General features: G+C 30.8%; 3 protein-coding genes and 1 non-coding gene across 6 annotated transcripts; 2 read left to right on the top strand and 2 right to left on the bottom strand.

Moving 5' to 3' along the window:
* The first annotated feature begins 1,149 nt into the window (after positions 1 to 1,149).
* On the top strand, positions 1,150 to 5,610 carry LOC101488982 (uncharacterized). The gene is made up of 10 exons (XM_004500259.4): positions 1,150 to 1,542; positions 1,628 to 1,713; positions 1,827 to 1,893; positions 3,512 to 3,654; positions 4,194 to 4,242; positions 4,352 to 4,489; positions 4,595 to 4,675; positions 4,753 to 4,929; positions 5,010 to 5,096; positions 5,190 to 5,610. Exons 1-10 carry the CDS (start codon positions 1,285 to 1,287, stop codon positions 5,250 to 5,252), a joined length of 1,149 nt encoding a protein of 382 aa, XP_004500316.1. The 5' UTR covers positions 1,150 to 1,284; the 3' UTR covers positions 5,253 to 5,610.
* A 325-nt stretch (positions 5,611 to 5,935) lies between these two features.
* On the bottom strand, positions 5,936 to 6,720 carry LOC101489310 (uncharacterized). Its single transcript, XM_004500260.4, has 2 exons — positions 6,607 to 6,720; positions 5,936 to 6,516 (listed from the first exon to the last, which is right to left on the bottom strand). The coding sequence occupies exons 1-2, from the start codon at positions 6,635 to 6,637 to the stop codon at positions 6,071 to 6,073; spliced, it is 477 nt and encodes a 158-aa protein (XP_004500317.1). The 5' UTR covers positions 6,638 to 6,720; the 3' UTR covers positions 5,936 to 6,070.
* Positions 6,721 to 6,771: 51 nt separating this feature from the next.
* On the bottom strand, positions 6,772 to 6,842 carry TRNAG-GCC (transfer RNA glycine (anticodon GCC)). The gene has a single exon. It is a non-coding gene; the product is annotated as a tRNA-Gly (tRNA).
* Positions 6,843 to 6,918: 76 nt separating this feature from the next.
* On the top strand, positions 6,919 to 10,809 carry LOC101489635 (probable protein phosphatase 2C 26). 3 transcript variants are annotated; one of them, XR_001143914.3, is made up of 11 exons: positions 6,919 to 7,138; positions 7,236 to 7,287; positions 7,610 to 7,689; positions 7,880 to 7,961; positions 8,165 to 8,238; positions 8,365 to 8,444; positions 8,752 to 8,849; positions 9,589 to 9,712; positions 9,807 to 9,884; positions 10,364 to 10,412; positions 10,491 to 10,513. XR_001143914.3 is itself a non-coding variant. In XM_004500261.4 (11 exons), the coding sequence occupies exons 1-11, from the start codon at positions 6,975 to 6,977 to the stop codon at positions 10,541 to 10,543; spliced, it is 939 nt and encodes a 312-aa protein (XP_004500318.1). In that variant the 5' UTR covers positions 6,920 to 6,974; the 3' UTR covers positions 10,544 to 10,809. The 3 variants fall into 3 exon arrangements, 2 of the variants coding, with proteins under 2 accessions (XP_004500318.1, XP_004500319.1); XM_004500261.4 differs by having other exon boundaries at positions 6,920 to 7,138; positions 9,802 to 9,884; positions 10,491 to 10,809; XM_004500262.4 differs by having other exon boundaries at positions 6,920 to 7,138; positions 8,168 to 8,238; positions 9,802 to 9,884; positions 10,491 to 10,809.
* The last annotated feature ends 15,718 nt before the right edge of the window (positions 10,810 to 26,527 follow it).

Consider the following 26,527-nt stretch of genomic DNA (forward strand, 5'->3'; position numbering starts at 1 on the left):
ACTTCGCAAACCAAATAAGAGAGAGATGAACTAAAAATTTGAAGAGTAAACTATAAATTTGGGACTGAAATTGTCAACTTCAGGCAAAATAATACCTTAAATTTGCATAATAGAAAAAACCTCACTAATATTGAAATTTGTCGGCCAAAGTAAGATATCTATTCAGTTATTTTGTTAAAAGTGATGAGATGTCACGTTAAGTGACACTATGGTTATGCCACATCACATGGTTGCATTAATTTGACATCATGTATAGTTTGGTCTCTTTCTAGGAGCTCCAATTATGTTTTGTACAAATCCTTTCAAAAAAATAATTTTAGACACTTAAATCCTCAATTTGCTTTAGATTTATCCGATCTATAGAAGGAGGATGAGTCAATTAAATATGATTTGTAGTGATTGGTTCTCTCAACCGTGTATTGCAAGCATTTCCCGATTAATATCTATGAAGAAAATTGAGACTTTATTATGGTGAGTAAACAATGTCATTATCAAGGTGGTGTCACTACAGAGGTTTGATTATAAGTACAATGTGAGTGGTGTCAAATGTCATGATTTGTAGGGAGAGAATGAGTCAAATAGTAATTGATTATGCAATTAGCCATAAAGGAAACAAATAACTTTATTCCTTTATTAAAAATATGTTCATATGCCTTTGGTGAATATGTCACCACCTGTCATTTTTAAGATTTGCAAAATAAAAAGAAGAAAAATGAATTTAAAAATAAAGAGACAGTACTCACATATTTGAGATCTTCATAATTAGAGATTTTATAAATTAGAGAAGAAAATAAATAAAAAAACTCTAAAATTACAACTTTTGAAAAAAAAATTAGAACAAAATGAGACCTCAATTTTATATAATGTAAATGTCTCCCTATGATGTGATATAACTATAATGTCACTTAACATAGTAACTAGATAAATATTTCACTTTGACAGATAAATTTTAATATAAATGAGATTTTTACGATATACAAATTTAACGTCATATCCTACTACAATTTTTACTCCAATTTAAATAGAGATTAGGGATATTTATTTGTTAATTCGAGGACAAAAATACTTGGAATGTAACTAGAAAGAAAAAAAAAACTTGAATAAACGTGACGGTGTATAAAATCGATCTATTGTCATTATGAAGGATGATATTCCCATTGTTAGTGAAAGTAGTTGGCCGGTTTCTTTGGTTTCGAAGACAAGTGACAAACAATTGACACTTCTAACTAACAACGCTTCTTGGGACCTCCGCCTTCACTAAACACAAACAAACCATATAGCTGAATGCAAGCTTTCATTCACAATTCTCATTCTCGCATTCTTCACAATCCTTTTTCTCTCTCTGCAATGTCTTCCTCTCTCACTCTTCCCTCTATTTCCCCAATCTTCCCCCATCTCACACCTTCATCACTCTCTCTTAAAAACCATCATTTCCCTCGATCTAGGGTTTTCGCCACCCTCTCCACTGGATCTCAGCCTTCCATCCATGACGCTTCTTTCTTAGATTATAAGGTCTCCAATGCCTTTCTCTTCCCCGGCCAGGTACACTCAAAACGACGTCGTTTTTAAATTTTGATTGAAATTGAAAGGGAAAATGTCTGGAGAAATTGATTTTAATTGATTTCAGGGTGCACAAGCTATTGGAATGGGAAAAGAAGCTCAGAATGTTCCTTCTGCTGCAATTTTGTACAAGAAGGCAAATGAAATATTGGGGTAGTTACTAGTTAGTAGTTACGACTTTAATTTTGTACAAGAAGTTTATTTTTTATTTGTTAAGTTTTAATGTTTTGTATTACATATTTGTTTATTTATTTATTCTGATTCAGGTTTGATCTTCTTGATGTATGCATTAATGGACCAAAGGAAAAGCTGAATTCAACAGTTATTAGTCAGGTATATGTTTCAAAGCTTTTGTTATCAATCAAGGTCGTTATTTGAGGTGGGAGGGTGGAATAGAATGAAATTGAATGGAAAGACATTAGGTGTCTTTGTTTAGATCCTTTATTTATAAAGGAAATGCATGAAATTAGATGGAATCTATTTCATCACATTTCATCCAATTGTGATTTTTGTTCGCCCAAGTATTGGAAGATTGAGATGGAATCAACATATTATTTACTGATTTCTTTACCATGCTGTTCACTTCCCAGACAATAGAAAGTGATTTTTTTTTTCAGTCCATCATAAAAGTTTTAAGCAATGTGCGATAATTCTATTGCATTCGACCCATCACAAATATTCTAGACATGGCCACAGTGTTCCATGAAGGACATACAAAAGTAGTTCAATAATGTTATAAACTTGTAGTGATGATTTAGTCTATTACTCTATTTAACAAAGAACCTTCTACTATTGGCTTTTACTTAACTAAGAATACTGTGTATTTTATGATTATGTACTAATTATTTACATTTTAAGATAGTCTATTTTTAGTTACTAAAGATTCCTTAGACTGCTGTTACATTAAAGCTGACAGCAAGTATCTTTTTTATGTGCATAAATTATAGATAACATAGTATGCCAGAAATTTGCACGCAATACGTGAGCCATTGTGTTAGGAACCCAAGAATTGAATTCCAGGAAATTAGAGGAAGAACACTATTAATTAGAAAAAGGATAAAAAATAATAGGAGATAATCTCTCCTCTGAGGGTTTCCCTTACACAATAGAGTTACTACTCTATTCACAACTTTTCAATGTTAAAAAGATACCCTATTGTAACTCCATAACTCCCTTATTTATACACAATAGTCCTAATTACCTCATTAAATAACTAACTATTAACTACTCTAGTATCTATTATACTATATCCCAATCCATTGCCATGAATAATTTAAAACTATAGGTCAATTTCCATGACTGCACTATGAGATGGTTTGTATTTTGAATAACTGATTAAGAAAATTTAAGATTAATGATTAAAAGTTGAATCGACAGAAATCACCTCTGGTGGATCACTTCAGAATCTAATTAAAACATTGATTTTTTGCCTTTAGCTATTATATTCCACCCAATTAGATATATTATATCAACACAGCAGTCAGCAGCCAAGTGTTTTCATATTAGGTGGGGTTGCATACATGATGAATGATGTTTCAAGTTCCTCAATAGAACATTTATCTCTAAATCTTTCTTAAGGATTTTTCACTTTTTGCTGTTAAAGTTAAAGAGGAAATAGGATTCTAAGAGCTATTACCAGAGTCACAGCCCTGCCTAGACCACATTTCCTGCACTTGAGCATTCCGTTCCCTCCTCATCAGACCTTAGACCTCCTCTGTAATCAAGATTCTAATAAATTGAAAGAGAATAAAGAGGCAAACATCTGTATGATATATATAGATCTTTTGTACACTAGAATGCATACATCACACTGTTCTCTATGAAATTTTGTTGTTTATAAAAATGCCATAGATTCCTTGTAGCCGATTCCACTTAGTGGGATTAGGCTTGGTTGTTGTTGTATAAAAATGACATAGATGTAATATTACCATCTTATTTTCTGCTTCTTCAGCCTGCCCTTTATGTCACAAGTCTTGCTGCTGTTGAGCTGCTTCGTGCGCGTGAGGGAGGTGAGCAGATTATTGATTCCGTTGATGTTACATGTGGTTTGAGCCTCGGAGAATATACTGCTCTGGCATTTGCTGGGGCTTTTAGGTGAGTTGACAACAGTAATTATTATTAATTACCGTGTATTTTCTATTGCTTTCCTTTTCATTGCCTCCATTTTTCATATTTTACCCCACGTATCAAGAAATATTTGGAAAAAGAGCAAAATGTAATTATGATGTATGTGGCTTTTCTTTTGCCATGACATTTGTGTACCGTATAGTCAAGTTATACCTTTTCTTTGATGATGGAAGTGTCATTAGGAAAACCAAGGGGATATGTGAGTTACCCAACAATGGGTTTTTCTGTATGTGAATAATTTAAGGATTATATTTTAAATCACATCAGTCATCGCAATCTAGTTTATGATTTTATTGTTGCTAGTATACCATCTATGAGATAAGTTTAGGACTGTTTGTTTTCTGCTTTCCAGCTTGTAGTGTATCGCGAATGAAGAAGTGTCTTAGCAAGTGATTTTGCACATATAAATTGCTTCATAGAAATGTCATTTGGGTGGCTTTTCTTTAAGTTCAATTTTTTTCTTGATTTACATGCTCTTGACCCGTTAATTTAATTTGATTTGTAAGCTTTGAAGATGGACTGAAATTGGTGAAACTGCGGGGTGAAGCCATGCAGGTAATTTGTGGAAGCTGGTTTAGTTTCTTGTCTAACTTGCACTGTTACACACCACCTTCTTCAGATAGTAATTTGCATTCACTTGAATAACTATTCTTTTTTCATCCAGGATGCTGCCGATGCTACCAGTGGTGCTATGGTTAGTGTGGTAGGACTGGACTCAGAGAAGGTCCAGCAGTTGTGTGATGCAGCCAATCAGGAAGTGTCTGAAGCTGAGAAGGTTCAGATTGCCAATTACCTTTGTCCAGTAAGGTTCTTGTGGATCTGGCTTTTAGCAAACTTAGGAAAAATTCTGTTTCTAAAATTGATGATAAATTGCTTCATTGGAATTAATTGTGTTAAATTTTGGTAGGGAAACTATGCTGTCTCTGGAGGCATAAAAGGAATAGAAGCGGTGGAAGCCAAAGCAAAGTCTTTCAAGGCTCGAATGACTGTATGACTTTCGCCCCTAAACTTCTCTTTCCGACTCTACCTTTTGCAATGTAATAATGCCTTTTCCTCACGGTGCAGGTGCGCCTAGCTGTTGCAGGTGCTTTCCATACTAGTTTTATGGAACCTGCTGTGTCAAGATTAGAAGCAGCATTGGCATCAACAGACATTAGAACCCCAAGAATACCGGTCATTTCCAATGTCAATGCTCAACCGCATACAGACCCTGACACAATAAAGAAGATATTGGCACGACAGGTATGCTGGTGATACTTGTTTCTATCCAATACAAAGACATGAATGGGAAATAATTGCACTTCTAATGCAACAATTGGCAGGTTACTTCCCCTGTTCAATGGGAAACAACAGTGAAGACTCTTCTATCCAAGGGGCTGAAGAAAAGCTATGAACTGGGACCCGGAAAGGTATAAAATTTACACAGTCTAAACTATCAGCGTCCTCGATTGAGTCTTCTAGTTTTATAAATCTGCTAATTTTTATTTCTTTGGACTCTTCAGGTTATTGCTGGAATTGTCAAAAGAATGGACAAAGGTGCTGATATTGAAAACATAGTAGCTTAAGAAGGCTACAGAACATTGCTCCCTATGTCATGTGGCTTCCAATACAAACAACTAGAATATTGCATATCATTTTTCCTTAGAAAATGTGCGTGAGCGAAATCCAAGAGAGAACACATGGAACTTGAAGTTTCTGTGAGTAAAAAGCAGCTTCAGTCAGATTTGAATGCCAGTTTTGAAGTTTAAATATTTAATCAACCAATGCATACCACTCTGAACAAGTTAGATTAGTGTTTGTTATCGTTGCTTAGAATTTCTGAGTTCATCTGTTTATGTAATTTTATAGAATGTTGTACACCTGATCTACATTAATGTTTCTACCAATAAAAATTAGAAGAAACAATTAAATTTTGAAATGGCATTCGAGGATAATTATTTTATATACAATTTAGTCAAATTAATTTGATTTGAGTCTAACGAACTCCACAAATCCAACTTGTATTGAGGGGTCTCTTTTTTCAATTATTATAGAGCTCCATTTATTATGAATGAGAGACTCGGATTTTTCTTAATATTACTTTATCATGAATAATGAAGAATATTGTTAATACAATATTTTGGCAATATCCAACATATTTTTTAGTGTAATTGTATTTCATTTTGTGTTAAAAGTTTTATATTTCAATGACATTTAAGGATGGTTTAATGGATGTGTAATTTGTGCTAGTAAATTACCAAAACAGAAATGAGAAATTACGATTTGCATCATTTTCTTCCCAAACATAAAAATATTGAAATGAGTAACAAGTAAAACGGAGACAAACTCAACTAAAAAGAAGGAAAAAATAGCATTTCTGCATATTCAATTTTTGCATTTAAGTTCAAGTGTTTGGTGATTGTCTCCGTCTGCGAATTTGATCAATCCAACGATCCTCAGAAACTTGTGAAACCCATTGAGGAACCTCTCCAACAAACGACACGTCACGCATCGCTTCCATCACCCTCGTCGCGTTCTCCGCCGTCAACGGCGCGTTCCTTCGATTCTCATCTTCCCTTAACGCTCTCCGAATCTCATCTTCAAATTCCTCTCTGCTTCTTTCCTCCTCTTCTTCCTCATCGCTGCTCTTCTGCTCTACGCCGTCGTTTAGATCCAGCATCGAGATCCCGTTCTCCGATCCACTGTGCACACGGTACCCGTTCGGAAGTTGCTGGAACTCCATGCCGTGTTCTCCATCCGAGCTTCCATCGTCGTCGACCGCGGATATCGGCTGGTAGTATTCAGGCGTGTCGTCCGAGTTCGTATCCGAATCGCTTCCTTGTCCGTTTTCTAAGCGCGCACATCAATAAAGAAAAAAAAACAATCAATTCATGAAAGTTAATGGTATTTTTTTAGAGAAAATAAAAGAGAAAACTATACCTTCGATTGAATCAATGGCGGCACTATTCATTGCTGGTATTTGAAAGTGAAGAATGAAGAAGGAAACAACGAAAGAACATGAAGAAATAAATACTATTTGTTTTCACAAAAAATAATATTTTAATTTTAAATAAAATCAGTTTGAATAAAAAAATGAATAAAAATTGCACCAGCCGGGAATCGAACCCGGGTCTGTACCGTGGCAGGGTACTATTCTACCACTAGACCACTGGTGCTTCTTGTTTCATTTACGAATTTAACGGTATTTATCATATTTGGTTTGCTTTGAAAAGAAAAATCTTGATAAACGGTTGATTATCATGGCAGTGTGTGAAGGATAGAGGACGTTGAAGTTGAAGCGGGAAGGAATGGCAATTCCCATAATGAAGGCTGCAATGATTTCTCATTCTCATTCTCAATTTCAATCTCAACCACTCATTCATTCTATATCTGCTATTGATGAAACTGCTAAGAGGAGGAAAAGGGTAGTGTTCTCTTCTTCTCATTCTTCAGAACTTAATCCTGTAATTAGGTGAGCAAGCTCTTCATTTGTATGGTTCTGAATGTTTTTTTAGGCCTTTATTAAACATGGGTTTTGGTTTGGTATTTTGTTGTTGCTGATGTTATAGGTCAGAGGTATCATTTTCTGTTGGGACTTACCTTATTCCACATCCAAAAAAGGTAACAGTAATTCCACTAAACTCAACACAAACAAAGAAAGCAACTTTCATTCTTTGTTCTTACGGAGTGAGTAATACCATAGTTAACACAAGTAGCACCGACAACTTCAGATTAAAGGCATATTTGGTGTCTCACATGATACTTATACATGTTATTACATTCAATCACTTTTTGTTTTCTTAAATTGTTATCATTTATCGATGTATCGATGTTTATGTGTCAGTATCGTGCCTAGTGTTCGTACTTAATGTGCCACAAATTTTTATAATTTTTTACATTTGGTATATCTATCACTTGCTCTCAAGTCATGGTGTTTCTGAAGGTGGACAGAGGTGGGGAAGATGCTTTCTTTGTGAGCAACTATAATGGGGGAGTTATTTCTGTAGCTGATGGTGTCTCAGGGTATGCTACTTTCACTATCATCAAACAAACACAACACAACACCCCAAATAAAAACTTCAATTTTGTATTAATTATTTATTAATTTTAATAGTGTTGTTTTATATCATATTAAGATCTTGTCTTTAATGATATAGTATAACCTCTGACTTATGGTAATTTGTCTTGACATGTTTTCTGTCATGCTTCTCAGCTGGGCTGAAGAGGATGTAGATCCTTCATTGTTCCCACGTGAATTGATGGCCAATGCTTACAATTTTGTAGGAGATGAGGAGGTACCATAACCTAAACACACGTACCAATGATGAATGTTGCTAAACTAACATTATATTTTCATTCCAAGTACACCAATTTTTTTGAAATTCAGAATAATATCTGCTTTTTTTCTTTGCATTTTGAACTGTATATCAATAAGAATGCTTCTATGCACGTTGTTTGCTAACCAAGTAACAAACATGTTGAATACTGATGGTTTTAGCAGGTGAACAATGATCCTCAGATTCTTATGAGGAAAGCACATGCTGCTACTTTCTCTACAGGCTCAGCTACTGTGTAAGTGTATCATATTTTATTTAGGTTGTCAATTTGGACATAAAAGATCAAACATTAATATGCATTTTAAACTATTGAACCAAAATATATATACCTCATTAAATTTTTTTCTGTGATTCTGTGAAGCATCATTGCTATGTTGGAAAAGAATGGGAATCTGAAGATTGCCAATGTTGGAGATTGTGGATTAAGAGTTATCCGGAATGGTAATATCTTGTGCTATATTTTTGTCTAATCTTGGTCTTATCTAAACGTTCTAATTAGTCCATGAGTTGTTAGTTTAATAGTAAGAATTTGACCTTGTAATTTAAGGAACACTTTTTAAATCATCTCAAGAGACAGTTGTACAATAGTCATTAGTACCGCTTTATTAAATAATAATTTCCTCTTCCCAATTAAAAAAGATCTAATTCAATCTGCCCTATATATTTTTGTTTTTGTTTTTCTGGTTTTCCTTTCTTTTCTTATCCAAAACAGTCGAATGTTAAAAACTCTTGATTTTTTTTTTTCAAGGTCGTCAAATCTTTTCCACATCTCCACAAGAACATTACTTTGACTGTCCATTCCAACTGAGCTCTGAGAGGGTTGGCCAAACATACCTTGATGCAGCGGTAAGTAGTAAGTAATATTTAGCAATTGTCACTACTTTTATATTATAATTATTATTATTACCTTTCTTTCCTCCTCCCACTTCACTATCTATCTTACTTCACTCTTCAAAATAAGCAAGATTTCTAAACCTGCCCTAATATCAAACATGGAACAAAAAAGAATCAAGTGAACACAACACTCCTATTTATTGATTCAAGCTGACACATCTCACATGTATTATACATACAAGCTTCAGCAACCTAACTAACCCCATAAAAAAGAATAACAGAAATAACTAATGCAAGTAAATCAGATACAAACTTGTATATGTGTCATAGTCAATGAAGAGAACGCCGAAAAAAACTGCAGAAAGAAACCACCTAAGCATTCTTGCTCAGATTGAGACAGATAACTAAATAACTAATAATAATATTAGTACTTCTTTGAATAATCCGATGCTACACAACAATAATTGTATAGTGTGTTTTTTGAGCTCATGTGTCAATCAAAATGTTGGCTTCGGTGTAGGGGGTTCATTGCCGCGGTTATTATTTTTCATAGTTATTATACTTTAGTTCCCTCTAAGCTCTTCCCTGTATTTATGTTAAAAAAAGCTTTGTTTCTTGGCTTGGGTGAAGGCCAAGTTATGTGTTATCATTTTGAGTCAGAACAAAATACACAACTTTCCAAAGGGGATATAGTTTCATTTCACAGCTGAGATAAATGTAGTTCTGTTACTAACCTTGACAAGAAAAATAGGTAAGCAATGTGGAGTTGATGGAAGGAGACACAATTGTCATGGGATCTGATGGACTTTTTGATAATGTTTTTGACCATGAAATTGTTCAAACCATTGCTGGATATAAAGATGTTTCTGAGGCTGGTATTGTCTTCCTTCTTGATTGATCAGTTAGAGGAATTTAGATTAAACCATTGGACTTTTCACTGATTCACAATTCATTTTGTTGCTAGCAAAGGCATTAGCTAACTTGGCAAGCAGTCATGCAATGGATTCAAATTTTGACTCTCCCTATTCATTGGAGGCCAGGTCCAAGGTTAAGAAATAAATTTATAACCAGACTTCATTTTCTTTACAAAAAATAATATTATTGAAAATGATGCGTTTTTTTTATTACATATTTGATTTGTTTTGGAAAATAACTTCTTAATAGGGAAGTCACATTCTCAGTTTTAAAAGAGTTGCAGTCATTCACCAAGTTCACAGTTACATCAATGATAAAAAATATAAACTTTTTAGATAGGTGAAAGGAAAATAATGTGACACTAATAGTTATTTTATAACTGTCTCTAAGGCAATTTGAACTCCGTCCCTTAGGTTACACGATCAAACTCTTACCACTAAGGTGACACCTTATGAACATGACTAAAAAGATATTGTCTGCAATAAATACCAAAAAAGTAGAATACACATTCTAGAAAGTTATTTTGCATAAAATAGATGGACAAATAAAAAGGCAAAAAAATTGTATTAACCGTATTTTTCTTTTCTTATGCACTGTGAACAATTTTCCAGGGTTTTGAAGCTCCATTGTGGAAGAAAATTCTTGGAATGAAGCTGACAGGTATGACATAGAAAATTCTAAAACTACTTTTATTTTCTACCTATATGTTGCTGACTTTACTTTTTCTATTGTAAACAGGAGGAAAGCTTGATGATATTACTGTAATTGTTGGTCAGGTTGTAAGTTCATGAGATTTACTAATCTCAATGATTGATTATGCTTAAAGAAAACCAAGGTCCTGATTGATGAGATCACCAGACCAGGAGTTGCCTTAAGTATATAGTGGCAATAAATTTTGGTGATGCTCTTAGAAAAAATTATGATTTTTTAATGGAAGTACTCATGCTTTGCCATGAAGCTTGTAGTGCTTCGTGCATAGAGAAAAGAAGCTGTATAAAATATTTATTGAAAGTTAGTTTCTTGTTTATTAAATGTCATACATAAAATTTGTCTTTGATATGGCGGAGAATTATGATGGTGAGTAGAAAAACAGAAACAGTGGAAAGCAAAAACTTGTAGTGTTTAGATAATGGCGAGAATTATGCTTCTTTTATATATACACAAAATTACATAATACTCTTTTAACATGTTGTGATACATCATATACATCAAATGTGAATCAAGAGGCAAGAGACGCGTGACAGAATAGTTTTGTAGATATTTATGATTGATATTTAAGAAGTGGATGATTTGAAGTATCTGTGACGAAAGGATTACAGTCATTCAAACGGTTTTCTTGCTTGTGTCCAAGAAAGTATTAGTGTTCGACAACTCCACGGATGGCTGCAATCGTTCACCGGTCTTGAACGTGGCATTTGGTGGCATGATGCTTTTTGTGCTTCAAAATGAATTACAAACTCAGATGTTAAAGATGAGGACCATGTGACTTGCTTCATGGTTTAAGCACCTTCTTGGATGATGTTTGACTGTTGCAATCTGCATCCAGAGGCAAGTCTTTGATCATTCTATTTCTGTTGGGACTTCGTTGCAATTTTAAGCGCAATTATTTACATTGTTGTACCTTGCTAGGAAAACCATTGTTGAGCTGCAACAATTGCAGGAGCATGCACGCTTCAAATTCGGGTTGGGTGCGGTCACAATCCTACGACCGCACTCAGTCACTCGCATCTCGACCGTCCAGTCAAGATTGAATAGACTAGATTTTAAGTATGATATTTTAGTTTTAAAAAAGAATCAAAATCTGCTTTAAAATCTTAACCATCAAATCTTGATTGGGCGACCAGATGCGTGTGACTGCATGCAATTCCACTGCATCCAATTTAAATCCACACGCTTAATATAAAATACCAAATACAGGTATCTGGTTGATATGACATTTAAACTCCTCCTCTCGTATTTTTATATATGTTTTTGCTCATACCTTGTGCTATACAAAATTGCAAAAATCATTGGAACTGTGATATTAGTATTCGGCATTTCCATTGTTTTTATGAAGTTCTATGGTTCTCTAAATTCACTCTATCCTCTCCTAATTGTTCAGGTTGCCAACCTTCCTTCTCCTTTCATGACCTATCAAAAAACAAAGAAAATTCTTTATTTAATTGGTCATGAATATCTGAATAGGACAAACCATCCCGTGGATCTCTTTGTTACATTGTTAGTGGAGCTTAAATTGTTGCTAAATCAGATCCTGATAAAAAAAATGGGAAGCAGGAGCAATAATATAGGTTATTGAAATCTAAAGGTACGTACAAGCCATTAAAATCAGCTTGTTGGTTTTGAGTGTGTGTACAATAGAACAAATTGACAATACATAACTAACTGTTGATTAGTGTGATATGACTCTGATGAGCTTAATTTGATTGAAAGTAATATATACTTGATATCTTATTTCAAGAAAAATTGATCAAGTCATCAAATCCACTTGTGGTGTTATTGATTAGCATAGCATCTGGTAGTTGTATTTCTGCATCTCTATCCTTTGACTCCAATTTTACCATCACCTATATCCAACAACCATTTTGGAACTTGCAATACATCTAATCCGTTTGAGCATGATGATCCACTTTCAAGTCTGATGTTCTTTGTGAAAAAAGAATAATTTTATAGGAAGTCCATAGGTATGATGAGTTAACTGTATCATTCACAATATCTTGGTAGGATTTGCCTGAAGTCACTACCTAACGACACAATTTTTCCTTCAAATGGTATATCAGAGTTATATGATTCTGCAAATCACATAATGTCTTTCAGACATTTATCTAAGGCTTCAAAACACCACTTAGTCATCCTCACAGTCTCATCCCAAATGATTCATTTACCCTAGATAATAGTTTTGAATGGGAATGCCTTGCTTGATGTTGCCCCGTAGATTCCTCGCTTATATCCATTGGAATCTTACTCGAGTGTGTTGTCGTTCCGTCTGACAACACTAGAGAAACAATGACACTTGATAAAACATTGAGAACAATATAACCTCTAGATTGAATAGATCATGATAGGGTAAAACAAATGTTCTCCATATACCACGTTCTCAAAAGCAAAGAAAAATCCACACTAGTTTGTCAATACCGCATCTAAAATTGTAGGGTGTTTCTTCTCCCACCCCAATTGTAACACCCCGGCCAGGGATGCTACCTCAGGACCTTCTCGCCCCCCCTTTCCCACCGTTTGGAAATTTGACGAGTTTTTGTCTTCCGTGGGATTCGAGCCCGGTACCTAGGGGATAAGTACCGCCTCCACACAGTTCCACCACACATCTGAAGAGAAGCTTTCAAAATTGTATCATAAGCATGGATGAAGCATTATTCCACCTCTAGCAATCAGGGTCTTGGCTCATTATCATAGCTTCCATTAGAGCTGTCAAAATGGACCTAACCAGATAGACTGGTCCAATTGGCCCGTATTTTTTTTTTCTAAAGATTGGCCAGTATTATAGCATGAACTAGGTTGCAAGGAAAACAAACCCAACTGTCGTAAAAATGTTTACCAAACTCATAGTTGGCCTTCGATATACATCAAATTAGCACCACGGAACCACCCATGTTACAATACGACCACAAAAGTGAAAACACATTGTTTTTTTAACAGAAAGTGAAAACACATCTCAAACAACAAAATTGAACCATGAATATAGTTTCATATGCACAACTAAATTATCCTAACACATTCTCTGCAGAACTAAAATATTTTCTTACATAAAAATTAATGTTATTTAGATACTATATTACACAATTTATGTAGAAAAATAATATAAAATAAAGGCCTATTTTGTTATTTTAATGCACCAAGACTTTGAAAAGTTTATGGCCTATTTGGCAACCATGTGTTAGCAATGGACTGAAATGGTTTATATCATACAAATCCATTGTCTAGGGGTGACTTTATTGAATGGAAAGTTTCTGATTAGTTAATAAACATATTTGAAATCGGTAGGAGTGACTACCAAATAAAGGAAGCAGTGAAAAAACTACCACTATACATTCAAATAATATTTTTCTGGTTTACCTTCATTCTTCATTTGCTCACAACTTTTAGTTCTTTTAAGAATTTTATTCTGCAAACATCCAATTTGTTCCTTATTATAAAATAATTTTTGGAACATTTTTTGTCTAATTTAAAAGAAAAAGTTACAAATTTTAAGATTTATTTATTTCTTAAATGACATGTTTACCCTCATGTAAAGTGTTTGTCTATTTAATAGTAGTAAAAGCATTTAATATCTCATAACTTCCTATAAGGATATATTTGTGAAAATATTAAAAAGGTTACACTAATTAATGAATTCATTGGTTTTAAATTTTTTTGTTTTTTATTCTTATAATTAGGATATGAGGGAGTATTATAACATTTGTAATACAAAAATGATTATTTCTTACCATATATGTCAAAAGCAAGTAAAAGGAAAAGAAAACACAATAGTTCCTTGTTTAAAACAAAGGCAGAGAGAATAGAAACACTATTTACCAACACATTATTTTAACACACTTTTTAATATACTTTTTTTTATTGATTAAAAATTTATATTTGTTCCAACAACTTTAAATGAGACCCACATAATTTAGTGGACAATAGAAGAAGTGTGTTGAAATGTATGTTTAGAGAATTGTGTTGTTAATACTTTTTATATAAAAAAAATAAAAGTTTGATTGAACAAAGTCAACAAATCTCAAAGAGAAGCAATCTAGTTGCATAACAAAGTTTAATATTGCTAAAAATACTAAATAACAATACTGAAAAATAAAAAGTAAAGTAAACGCAAAAAGTAATTTCTTGAAGACAGACAAACCAAAAGTAAAGAAAACTAAATAAAGTCAAAGAACAAACCCATCAATTCGTTTCTCTCATTTTCAATGGCACCAAGGCGGTTGCAGATTCTAGTGGGTCTTTCATACTCCATTTGTCTGCAATGAGCCACGAAGGATTCTTCTCTGCAACAATTATATGTTATGTCTTCACATCATTTGTCTTTTATAAGGAGGGTGTGCGTGGTGCAAAAATCGAATTGCATTACACATATTAATGGTTTGGTTTAGGGGTGTACCTGGGTTGAGTTAGGTCAGTTTTGACAAAACTCGATACCCAACCCAATCAATTATCTTTGGGTTGGGTTAAGTTCTAATCCCGTATTTTTTTCTTTAACTCGAACCGAACGACCCAATCAAGAACAGATTGGGTTGGATTGGGTAGACAATTTATACATAAATAATAATTTATTTTTTTTATTTTACAGAAAAATATATTAAATGAAAATATATTTAATACTTGAATGTCTTAAAAACTATAAGATTTCAATCAAATCATTCAATTCTTTAGAAAAATCATCAATTTCTCAACACAAAAATAAATCCAACAATCTTCGAATACATAAATAAATTCAACAACAGTATTTAACTCAAATATATTGTATTTAACTAAAAAAAATTGTATTTAACTAAAAAAAATTGTATTTAACAAATGTAAAAAATTTAAACTAAATTCATTATAAACATAACCATAAGCTTTTCGTTCTTACATTTATTATGTAAAACTATAACAAAAATTAGATACGAATTTTATGAGTAGGGATATACGAGAATATAAGGCCAAAACAAATTAAATGCTGCGAGAAAAATTCAGTATTTAGCATAGACGCATGAATACATATAAAAATTAGTTATTAATAATATTGGACTACTGGGACTGACAAACAAAATTTTAAAAAATATATATAACTAGTTATCGAGTCGGGTCGAAAGGTTCAAATTGTTAAACTTATTACCCGAACCAAATATAAGCGGGTTTCAATGAGTTGTGTTAGGTCGGACCCGAAAGTGACCAGGTACGGATAAAAATCGAGTTGGGTTGTGTGATCGGGTTGGCGGGTCGACCCGCACCCATGTACACCCCTAAGTTCAGTTATTAAAAACCACTTTCAAATTAAGTTTAGTGCAATTCTAACCGGTTTAAAATTGATTTATAAATATAAACTAATTTAATATTTTGAACAACTTTTAAGTTAGAATCGATTTCAAAATAATTATTTGAAAAAAGAATTTTAAAATTATTTTTTCAAAAAATAAATATAAAAAATTATTGATAAAAAAAAATTCGAAAAAAAAATTCAAAATTCTTTTAGCAAAAGTTTCGATATTTTTTCAAAAAAAAAATCTAAAAATTTTTCAGGAAAATAATGTTTTAACTTTTTTTATTTTTTTCAAAAAAAAATCAATATTTTCTATATTTTTTTCTAATAAAATAATCAAAAATATTGTAAAAAAATCTTAATTGAAGTTAAAAATAGAATTAATTGTTAAACTAGTTTTTGAATTAAATTTGGTTACCTGAATTATTTTAAATATGTGGTTCAATTCATGAATCATTTAAATAGTTTGATTTTTTATGCTACAATGCAATTTAATTTATCAATATAATTCAATTAACTATATTTTTGCATACCCCTACTTATAAGATCATAGAACAAGTGTCGTAGATGATGCAAATGATTTCATGACTCCTTATTTATAGGAGAAAAAAAAAACTTCAATTTATAAATGTGACATAGTACATATTAATTGTTTCTCCCCTGCTTTCTCAACCAACAAAACCATTATATTGTATTTCTTTTATCTCAAAAAAATTACCACATTTGAAAGAAAACCTCTAATAGTAAATTTTTCTAAGTGGAACTCCAATAGTAAATAGTAAAGTTGAGGAAAGTTTCTTAATGAGAAATTTATTTGCATTGAACAAACTAAATAAACATTAAACAAGTTTGAGAAATAATAAGATATTCAAAATAATTTTATTTACCTTTATGATATTCATAAGAATTATATATATTGTTTACTTTTATTTTTGTTGATAATTAGTATCATTAATATTGTTAGTATTTTGTTAAGGGTGTCGATCAAACTTGCAATTTCTTTATCACTCTACTCGCTAACTCTCTCATCCAACCGATCTTATATTTTCTAATTATATATTTCCTCCTGCTTCAAATATAAACAAAATTAAGTTAAAGAAAATTGACTTATCTAATCAAAATTTTGAAAGAGATATATTAACTTTTTTTAACCTTACTTATGTTCTAACTTTAAAGTAACACATATTTTATCACTCATTATATCGTCACCGAAAGTAATTAATTTAAGCCATAAATGTAGTATCACGCCTTAAACTTGTAGTGGAAGTTTTACTATGTTAGTGGTCGAATATTATTTTTTATTTTTCTTTAAACGATATAGTTGCAATGTTTTATCATATTTTCAATATTATAGAGAGCTTCTTATTTGGACCAGTATTACTCATGATATGATATTTTCTCTGAGCATTCTCAATAGAGTGTGTTGTCCGTTTTTGCATTTGACTTATATATTAATGTTTTTTTTTGTCAATATAAGTTAGAATTAGGTCTTGATGCCTTCACGAGATTTATAGTCTTAAATGACAACTTTCAAATGACGTTTACAACTCATAATATGATTTAACTTCGATTTCTAATTCAATTTTATTTCACACAAAAATAAAATTATATTAAAGTAATTATGATAAACGTTTTTATTGCATATGTACGAAATTTAAATATCATGAAAATTTTGCAAATTTTGAGTAAAAATCAGGTCATGTGGTTCAGTAAGCTACGGTTTACTGGTTTCAATCTCCCACTAGTAAAAGAAATATTGGATCGTCTAAAATCAAATATTTTAAAAATGGTTTTAATTTTGAAGGTTCATTGCGAAATGGTTTTACTAAATAATTGATATTTCACGGAGTATATGCTAACTAAACATGGTTATGACATGTTCAATGAGATTAAGGTTAATAGTGCTTTTCATTCGTGTAATATAGGTTTAATCTAGTTTTAGTTTTTGTAAAATTTTATTTTTTAACTTAGTCTATGTAATTTTATATTTCTTCTTTTTAATTTTTAGTGGTGTCTATTCATCAAAAACTATTATGAACAAAGTGATGTGACATACAAAAAACTTTCTTTTTATTTTTCAATGCTGTGTCAATTTTTATTATTTGAATCATCATTTCTTTTTTATTTAATAATAACTTTTAAACAAAAATATAAAAACACTTTAGTTTCTTCATCTTCTTCCTACTTACCCAACTCACCCCACATCACTGTTTTTTCTTCTGAGTATTTAACGTATCTTTAGATGTTTTCATTTATTCTATACTAACATATACAAAAGGATTTATCTTCGACAATATATGGATTGACATCACACAAAGTATAAAGATTATTATTTATAAAAGCAATATTTCAAGTCAAATATGTGTGTGTATATATTTAAGTTTTCATTAAAAAAAAAGAAAAACACAAATTCTTCTTCGAGGGTGCATGTTTAGAGATACTAAGTGGAAATTAAAGTCACCTTCTTGGTCTAATGATTCAAAGAGTGAGCAATCCAAGAGTGTTAGTGTGGAGGCGAAGAGTTGTTGCAACAAGGTTAGATAAAGAGATGAAATAAAGTGTTTTCATAAACCCTGAATCTCTATTTTAGTTTAACTTTGTAAAAATCAACTTCTGATTTAATATATAGCAATTATTTTAATTAAGGATACGCTTGAGGATTAAATAGTCATGGTGAGGTGAGTTGTGTAGGAGATGGAAATAAAATGAAAAAGGTAGAATATTTTTATTTTATTTTTGCTTATAAATTATTATTAAATAAAAAATAAAAGATGAGTCAAATAATAAAAATTGACACAATATTAATTGACACATACTCGTTTTTTGATGAGTACATACTACATATGTGAATAAAAATCGAAAATTTTTAAATTACAAATAGTAAATTAAAAAATAAAATTATATAAGATCAAAAGCACTATGATATTATCGTAGACACTTCCAATTATGAGGTCCATTTTACGGATATTTTTCTATTATATTCTCTTTTAAAAAATTAATATATTTGAGATTAAAATTTATATACAAAAATATTTTTGACCTTTAAAATAATGTGAGATTATTATATTAATAAAATTAAATAAAATTTATTAAATAAAAAATTAAAATATATTAAAATTAATATAATTGAATAGATGTATTAAATAAAAGAATATATTATAATATTTTAACAATTTCATTATATTTTAGGCTAAATTATATTTGTGGTCCTTTAACTTAATTTCAGGTAACGTTTTAGTCATTTATCTTTTTTTTTTCCGACTTTGTCCTTTATTCCTAAAAATATCAAATAAAGTATGAAAATATGAGTTTATTTGAAGATTTGCGTTACGAATTTGATGAAATTTGTATTATATTGAAGAATATAATTAATTTTATGAGTTTTGATTGAATTTTTTTTTGAATTTTTGTATGAAAAAGGATATCATTGTTGAAATTTTAAAACATAAAATATCAAATTGTCACTTAAAATTAAAATAAAAGACCAAGTCGAAAAAAAAAAAAAAGATAAAGGACTAAAACGTTACCTGAAGTTAAGTTAAAGGACCACAAATGTAATTTAGTCTATATTTTATTATAATCTGACGTTTTTTTCTTTAGTATATTTATTTAAATTAAATTAATTTTAATGTATTTTTTCATTTAATATACAAGTGTCAGACAATAATGCATTGCATGCTATTCAAGCATACCACATTTCAATCAATTTGGTGCTAGGTAGCCATAGGTAGAGCATGCTATGTGCTTTTATAGAACAAGGAGATGAGGAAGAAAATTTCGTACATATAATTAAGATGAAGAAAAAAGGAGATGGAGTCTGACAATGGGAATAGTAAGAATGCAGTGAGCTTAATTTGTAAAATATGTAACACTTGGAAGCACAAAAGAGGGCTTGAAAGGGGGCTACCATAAAACTTCTGTTTTCCAAACATGGGCCTGGTACTACTAGCCAATGGTAGTACCAAAATTAAATTATTAAATGGAATTGACGGTACACTTAATAAAATACTATATCCGTCTCTAAATAATTCATACATGGCCTTCTTGTCTATTCACCATGTGTACTCGTACTAATATTTGTATTAAATATTTAGTTGATATCGGTACTTGTACCGAACTCGTGGATATTTTGATTTTGTTGGTTAATTTATTGTAAATAAAATTAATATTTTTTTATATATTAGTATAATATTTTTTGTGTATTTTATTTTATTTATATTTGAATAAATATAATTATAATTTTTTAAATTTTTATGTAATTTTATATTATGAATTAATCAATTTTATTTTGATATTGTTTTTTTTTAAAAAAAGCATCTTTATCTAACTTATATTTTTTTCTAAATTCGATAATAAATATTATAATAGAAATATTGAATAATTCTCTTTTTAAACAAAGATAAACTTATAGAGATAATATAAATTATTAACGAATTTAATATTATAACTCTCTTTCTTAATTCTCGTCATTTGGTGAATGAGATTTTATATTAAAGAGACAGAGTTAGTACTCTACTACTCCCTCTCATCTTGATTATTAACAAAAATATAATCATATTTTTTGGTATAAAATATAAGTAAATGTATTCTCTCTTATTATATGTGTTTTATTTGAGTTGTTCACAACTAGTCAATTATTAAAAAAAAAATTAGTTGTATTATAATTATATTAATAAAATAAATTTTATTTATTAAAATGTTTTTATTAATTATAGTTATTAAAGTAGTTAGATGAGTTGAGATACAATAAATTAAGATGTATTAATAGAGAAAACAAAATTATTAACATTTTATTACTAATATAAAAATATAAATATGACAAATAAATATTACAAATGAGACATATATTATAAGATAAATCACTACTAGAAAAACAGGTTTTAGCGTCGGCCCCAAACCGACGCTAACAGAGCAAAAGCCGACGCTAACGTTGATTTAGCGTCCGATTAGCGTCGGAGTCGGGCCTAGGCTAAAACGGTCGAAGCTAACCATTAGCGGCGGACAATTACCATCCGACGCTATATTAGCGTCGGCATGACCGACGCTAGGCCGACGCTAGCTGTGAAGTTGAAACATCCGACGCTAAAATGTTAGTTGCCACGTCGGATGGGCTGGAAAAGATTGCGTCGGATGGCCGACGCTAAATTCAACAAACAGTAGTCAACAAAACAGGTACTTATTATAGCCCCTGCTTTGTTGAATTTCATTTTATAGCCCCTACTTATTATCCATCATAATAAGTAGAAAGACATATCTATTTGTATATATAAAAAAATATAAAAAAGTATATAAATTTATCCTCACTTGCATATTTAAAAAATCAACAAACAGAGTTCGGCGAGGTTTTCCAAATTCAGCATGTACACCAACAAACAAACTCAACAACATCCATATTAATAACTAAGTATAATTAAATTAACAACATCCATACCTTTCAAGTGCTTATAATCCTTCCCCTCCAAACTACGATTTGTTGTTTATCGAAATTGACCAGGATACAGGGGACCAGGTTCTGATCAATGCATTTGGGATAGTTAGAAAGCAACAATTTACAGAACCAAGCAGAAAAATGAACTAGAAATGCAGAAAAACACAGAAAAATGAACCAGAAATCATGTCTAAGTTAATATAAGCAATTAAAGAGAAATCATGCAATCTGTCCAGATAGTGCAATTAAAAAGAAATCATGCAATATGTCCAGAAACTATGCAATCTGTCCAGATAGTGCAATCTGTCCAGAAAACTAATTTCTTTGCTTATTGGCTTTTACTATCATCGACACTTCTAATTGGTATTCGATGGATTACCATTTATTTTTTACTTACAATGCATGTATATAAATAATGTTCTATGACTTGGCAACAGACCTAGACACTTTCTTGCGTAGACTAGAGGTGAGGAAGAAAACTTAGTGATAATATATAATTCATATATAATATAGTTGATTCAAATGACATATATTGTCTAATAATGAAATTAACTAACTTTTATATCAAAATCACTGCCATTTGCATTTCTAAATATTATTATGCTTGTCACTATTAAACTTATCTGATTTGATTCATTGAATAAGGCAGCAATGTAAATGTATATAGCCATGTCTAATAATGAAAGTTATGCAGTTGTGGTCTAAACTTTATTGGTGCTCAAAATAACTCAAACACTTTGTGTTATATGTCATTATTCAATGTTCACATCAATGCTTCTTTGCCCATTCCAGTGACACCACAAGTAGCTTTAGCTCTGTCATGCAGTAAACTGACATTTTTGTACTCCATATAGAGTATATATTGGAAATTGGTTTAATTTGGATATGTACATTACCATAAATTCAACTCACAAATAACCATATAGGCCTTAGAGATGGGACTAAAAATAGCCTGCTACACAAAATTGAATGAATCTAAATAAAAACATTATAAAGTACCTTACACAACAAAAAAACAAAGTATTAAGAAAAATGAGAAAATATATTTAGATAGGCGTCTTGAATTGAAAGTAACTGACCTGAAATTAGAGCTGAGGCCTGCAGTTTGCTTACTGCTACCCATCGTGCTAATTTGCTAGTGACATTGGGATTATGATGATTGATGACCACACTATTATAACAGTACACATAATGTCATTACTGTCATATTTGTTAATGCTCTCATATTGCAAAAACCACAATAAGTAATCAAGCTGCGACTTTCTTGGATGTGACTGAATTAACAATGGTGGCAAATTCAGGACCCTGCATCTCGACAAGATCAACTTGTAAGTGATACATTAATGGTATGGCCACTAAGGTCAGATTTTTTTTGAAGAAACCATGTACCTTTAATGAAGCACCTCCAACAAGAAATCCATCAATGTCTTCTTTCTTTGCAAGCTCAGCACTATTGCCCCCATTTACAGATCCTAAAAACATTTTATTGTAATGTTAATATATCAAATTGGAACACTGCTGTGATAGAAAAAATTACTATTAAAAAATTCAAAAGAAACTATATCCACTCATAGTTGCAAATATACTCAATTTAAATAAACTTTCTGCAATCGGCTAATCTAATATCAATGAGAGATTTATACATGTACAAGTTTAAAGCTATCAAGTATATAGCCTATCAACAAATGCCAGGCAGTTAATTGATAGAAACGATACACTTTTCCTTTGGTTAATCTATTGTTCCATTACATTCATGCTCCATAAATGAACCTAGCAGAATGAAGAATGAACTCACGTGGTACATAAATAACGCATCTTAGGAATGGATTGACAGAAAAATAATGGGAGCAATGGCAAAGAAGTTGTTTTCTCAGCACGAGAGTGCATGACATTGAATAAAATGTGTGCAAATTTATTATACACCATCTTAAATTTTCATGACAAGTGTAAATACAACTAAAATTAAAATAAAATATTTACCTCCATAAATTATTTGTGTTTTAGATGCGACTTCAGCTGAGACATTATTCTTAAGCCAATCACGGAGAGCCACATGTACTTCCTGAGCTTGCTCGGGAGAGGCTACTTTGCCAGTTCCAATGGCCCATACAGGTTCATATGCAATAACAATATTATCCCAACTAGGCACCGCATCTGTACTAAAAATAGCCTGCTACACAAAATTCAAACACTTTTATTATAGCCTTAAATATTATGTTAAGTGAGACAGATTTAATTAAGGACTTTATTTGAGAGAATTAGATTCTAGCTAGGTTTGATAATTGAGTTCTCTCATCACATGCAGTTTGGTGATATAAAATAAGAAAGAAGGTATCCTCTGTCCCATGTATAGAAAAGGTGTTTCATTTTTCATATTGAAAACAGAAACCAATGCTAGCTATCAAGTAACCAAACCTGCTATTGTCATTCATTCATTTTGCACTACAGAAACCAGTATCAGACCATACATCAGACCATCATTAATCAGACCATTAATCAAAAAAAATTGGGCATAGCCACACATTAATCAGACCATCAAAGCCAAACAAAAGCCACAAAACACAGAAAGCACACAAAAACAGAACTTCTAATCTTGGTTCTAAAAATCACACATTCATCCACATCATCACTAAAAATCAGAAAGCATAACTTCTAATCTTGGTTCTAAAAATCACACATTCATCCACATCATCACTAAAATCAGAAAGCAGAACTTCTAATCTTGGTTCTAAAAATCAGAAAGCATAACTAAAAATCTGAAACCATAAACAAATAACAGAAAACGTCAAACTAGAAATTCCAATCTTGGGAAAAAACGTGAACGGCTACCTTGAGAGTGAGACAGCGACCACAGATGAGAGCGCGGGTTCGAGAGAGGGACGGTTCGAGAAGGGTTCGATGACGATGACGACATTGAACGGCGACGGGTTCGAGAGGGGTTCGGTGACGGTGACGACACTGAACGACGACGGGTTCGAGAGGGGGACGGTGACGAGTCTGAGAGAGGGACGGTGACGAGTCTGAGAGAGGGACGGCAACGATGAGAAACAGTGAGAGAACCAGTGAGAGAAGGGTTCAAAACATAGGAGAAGGGTTCAAAACAAAAGAAGGGCACAATCTGATTTTACAATCTAAGGGCACAATCTGATTTTACAAATAATATTAAAAAATTTAAAAATAACCTAGCGTCGGCCAATCTGACGCTACATATTAAAACAAAAAATAAAAAAATAAATGAATAAACTAGCGTCTGATTTATTTTACTTAGCGTCGGCCACACCGACGCTATTTGTCAACAAAATTAAAAATCAGCATTTATTAGCTTAGCGTAGGCTAGTCCGACGCTACACCGACGCTACCTAGCGTCGGAGTCGGGGGCCGACGCTAAAATCGGCAGCTAAATTGCAATTTTCTAGTAGTGAATGGAGTAGCTAATGTTCACTCTATTTAATCATGAAATATAATTAAGTTTTATTTTTCGATTACCGTTTGTTTTCATGGAACAAGTTTCCATGGGGGATACTTTTGATACTGAGCTTTTTGTTTTTATGAGATGATTATTATTTATATTTAACAAAAATAACTGTTTCCATTTCTTTTTAATTATCACACTTTCGAAAAATATATATATATATATATAATTATTATTTTTAAAGTTAATTATTGATATGTCAATAGTATTTTTAGTTATTTATTGTAGAAAATAAAATATATAATATAATAAATGATAAAGGACATTATAGAAAAGAGAAAATAATGACATTAAATTATTAAACTTTATTGTCAATGATATGTGTAAAAGTAAAAAGAAAAACATAAAAATTAAAAATGAACTGATGGAGTAATAATAAATAGTATAAAGTAAGTTATTTTTCCTATAGTACTCAATATCATAGCACTATAGGACTATACGTGTTATATTACTATTAACCGTTTGGTTGTCTTAATAGGAAACTATTACTTACGTACTTAAATATAAGGTCTTTTGGTCAAATTGTAGAAATTAATAAAATTGATATTGATATTAAATTTATTAAAAATTGATATTACCTTTACAATTTTATTATTTAAAAGAGAAAATTACTTCTTCTATTCCTAAATATATAAGTATATATTTGACAAAAAAGTTATCCTTAAATAAAAGCTCATTTTCAAATTACTACGTACATTTTTTTGGTAACAAATTACTACATAGTACATTTATTCATTCTTTTTCAAATAAAACCATTAATTAATATCACTAAATATTTTAATATATAAATAGTGGTAATGTGTTTCGAGAGACCTTCAGATGAACATCAGATTAGATATTTATAAATAGTGGGCAGTAAACAAAGTAAGAGATAAACTAATATTTTTACTATATTATATTTATTAAGTATCGATTATTATCGTTAATGGAAAGGATACAATAGAAAAAATAGATAATGTTACATTTGAAAATTGAAATTAATCATTCAGTTTGAGACAAATAATTGTTATAATTAGATTAGTTATTATAAGTAAAAAAAAGTACTACTTTCGCATATATAAATAATTGTAGTTAAGTAAAATTAATTTTCTAAGTTTTATATAAAATACAAATTAAATTTATGAAATTGTCTTTCTTAAACATCAAACACTTAACTATCAATATTAAATATTTTAAACTAAATAAAAAATGTATAAAAAATAATAGCAGTAAAAAAAATCATTAATTTTTCTTATAATAATGATCAAATTTTAAGACATTTTTTTATATTATAATAACAAAGAAAACATAAGAGAAAATAAATCAATAAAAATAAATATATTTAATCCAATTTTTAATTAAATATATTAAATTTTATTATCAAAATTCTTTACATTCAAACTAAAAAGGAGTATTAAAATTGTATAAGAGCAAATATTAAATTATTTTTGATTTCATTTGCAGCTTTTATCTTTGGAATTAATCATGAATCAATCTAAGAAAACTTTGGAAAGGAAAATGTGCCAATGTGGTGCGTTCCGATCATTCCCGTGCCTCACTTTTATCGCTACTGAATCAGAAAGACGCCTCGGCACTTGCACCTACGCACACCATCGCATCGCTCACCGCCATAATACACATCCAAATTCTCCTACTTATATAACATAAAATAAGGAAATGTAAGTTGCCCTTCTTGTTAAATATATTAAAATTTGCAAATTTAATTTTTGAATTACTAATATTTATTGTTATAATTTGACATGCAATCTCTTAATTTAATTTTAGATAATATTTTATTATTTTATTTTACTTTTTTTAATTTAGTCATTTGTTTAATTTTATTATAAAAATTTAAAAATATAAAGAATGAAATATGAGTTTATTTGATGAAATTTGTATTATATTGAAAATGATAATTAATTTTATGAGTT

This window comes from Cicer arietinum, chromosome 5 (genome assembly GCF_000331145.2).
Source record: "Cicer arietinum cultivar CDC Frontier isolate Library 1 chromosome 5, Cicar.CDCFrontier_v2.0, whole genome shotgun sequence".
In the NCBI taxonomy this organism is placed as follows: domain Eukaryota; kingdom Viridiplantae; phylum Streptophyta; class Magnoliopsida; order Fabales; family Fabaceae; genus Cicer; species Cicer arietinum.

Excerpts from the sequence above, each read along its gene's own strand:
- LOC101488982 (XM_004500259.4), top strand. The coding sequence starts at position 1,285 with ATGCAAGCTTTCATTCACAATTCTCATTCTCGCATTCTTCACAATCCT. Across the intron at positions 1,714-1,826 it reads AAGGCAAATGAAATATTGGG|GTTTGATCTTCTTGATGTAT; the intron begins GTAGTTACTAGT and ends ATTCTGATTCAG. Across the intron at positions 4,243-4,351 it reads TGCGGGGTGAAGCCATGCAG|GATGCTGCCGATGCTACCAG; the intron begins GTAATTTGTGGA and ends TTTTTCATCCAG.
- LOC101489310 (XM_004500260.4), bottom strand. The coding sequence starts at position 6,637 with ATGAATAGTGCCGCCATTGATTCAATCGAAG. Across the intron at positions 6,517-6,606 it reads CGCCATTGATTCAATCGAAG|AAAACGGACAAGGAAGCGAT; the intron begins GTATAGTTTTCT and ends GTGCGCGCTTAG.
- LOC101489635 (XM_004500261.4), top strand. The coding sequence starts at position 6,975 with ATGGCAATTCCCATAATGAAGGCTGCAATGATTTCTCATTCTCATTCT. Across the intron at positions 8,445-8,751 it reads ATTAAGAGTTATCCGGAATG|GTCGTCAAATCTTTTCCACA; the intron begins GTAATATCTTGT and ends TTTTTTTTCAAG. Across the intron at positions 10,413-10,490 it reads TCTTGGAATGAAGCTGACAG|GAGGAAAGCTTGATGATATT; the intron begins GTATGACATAGA and ends TATTGTAAACAG.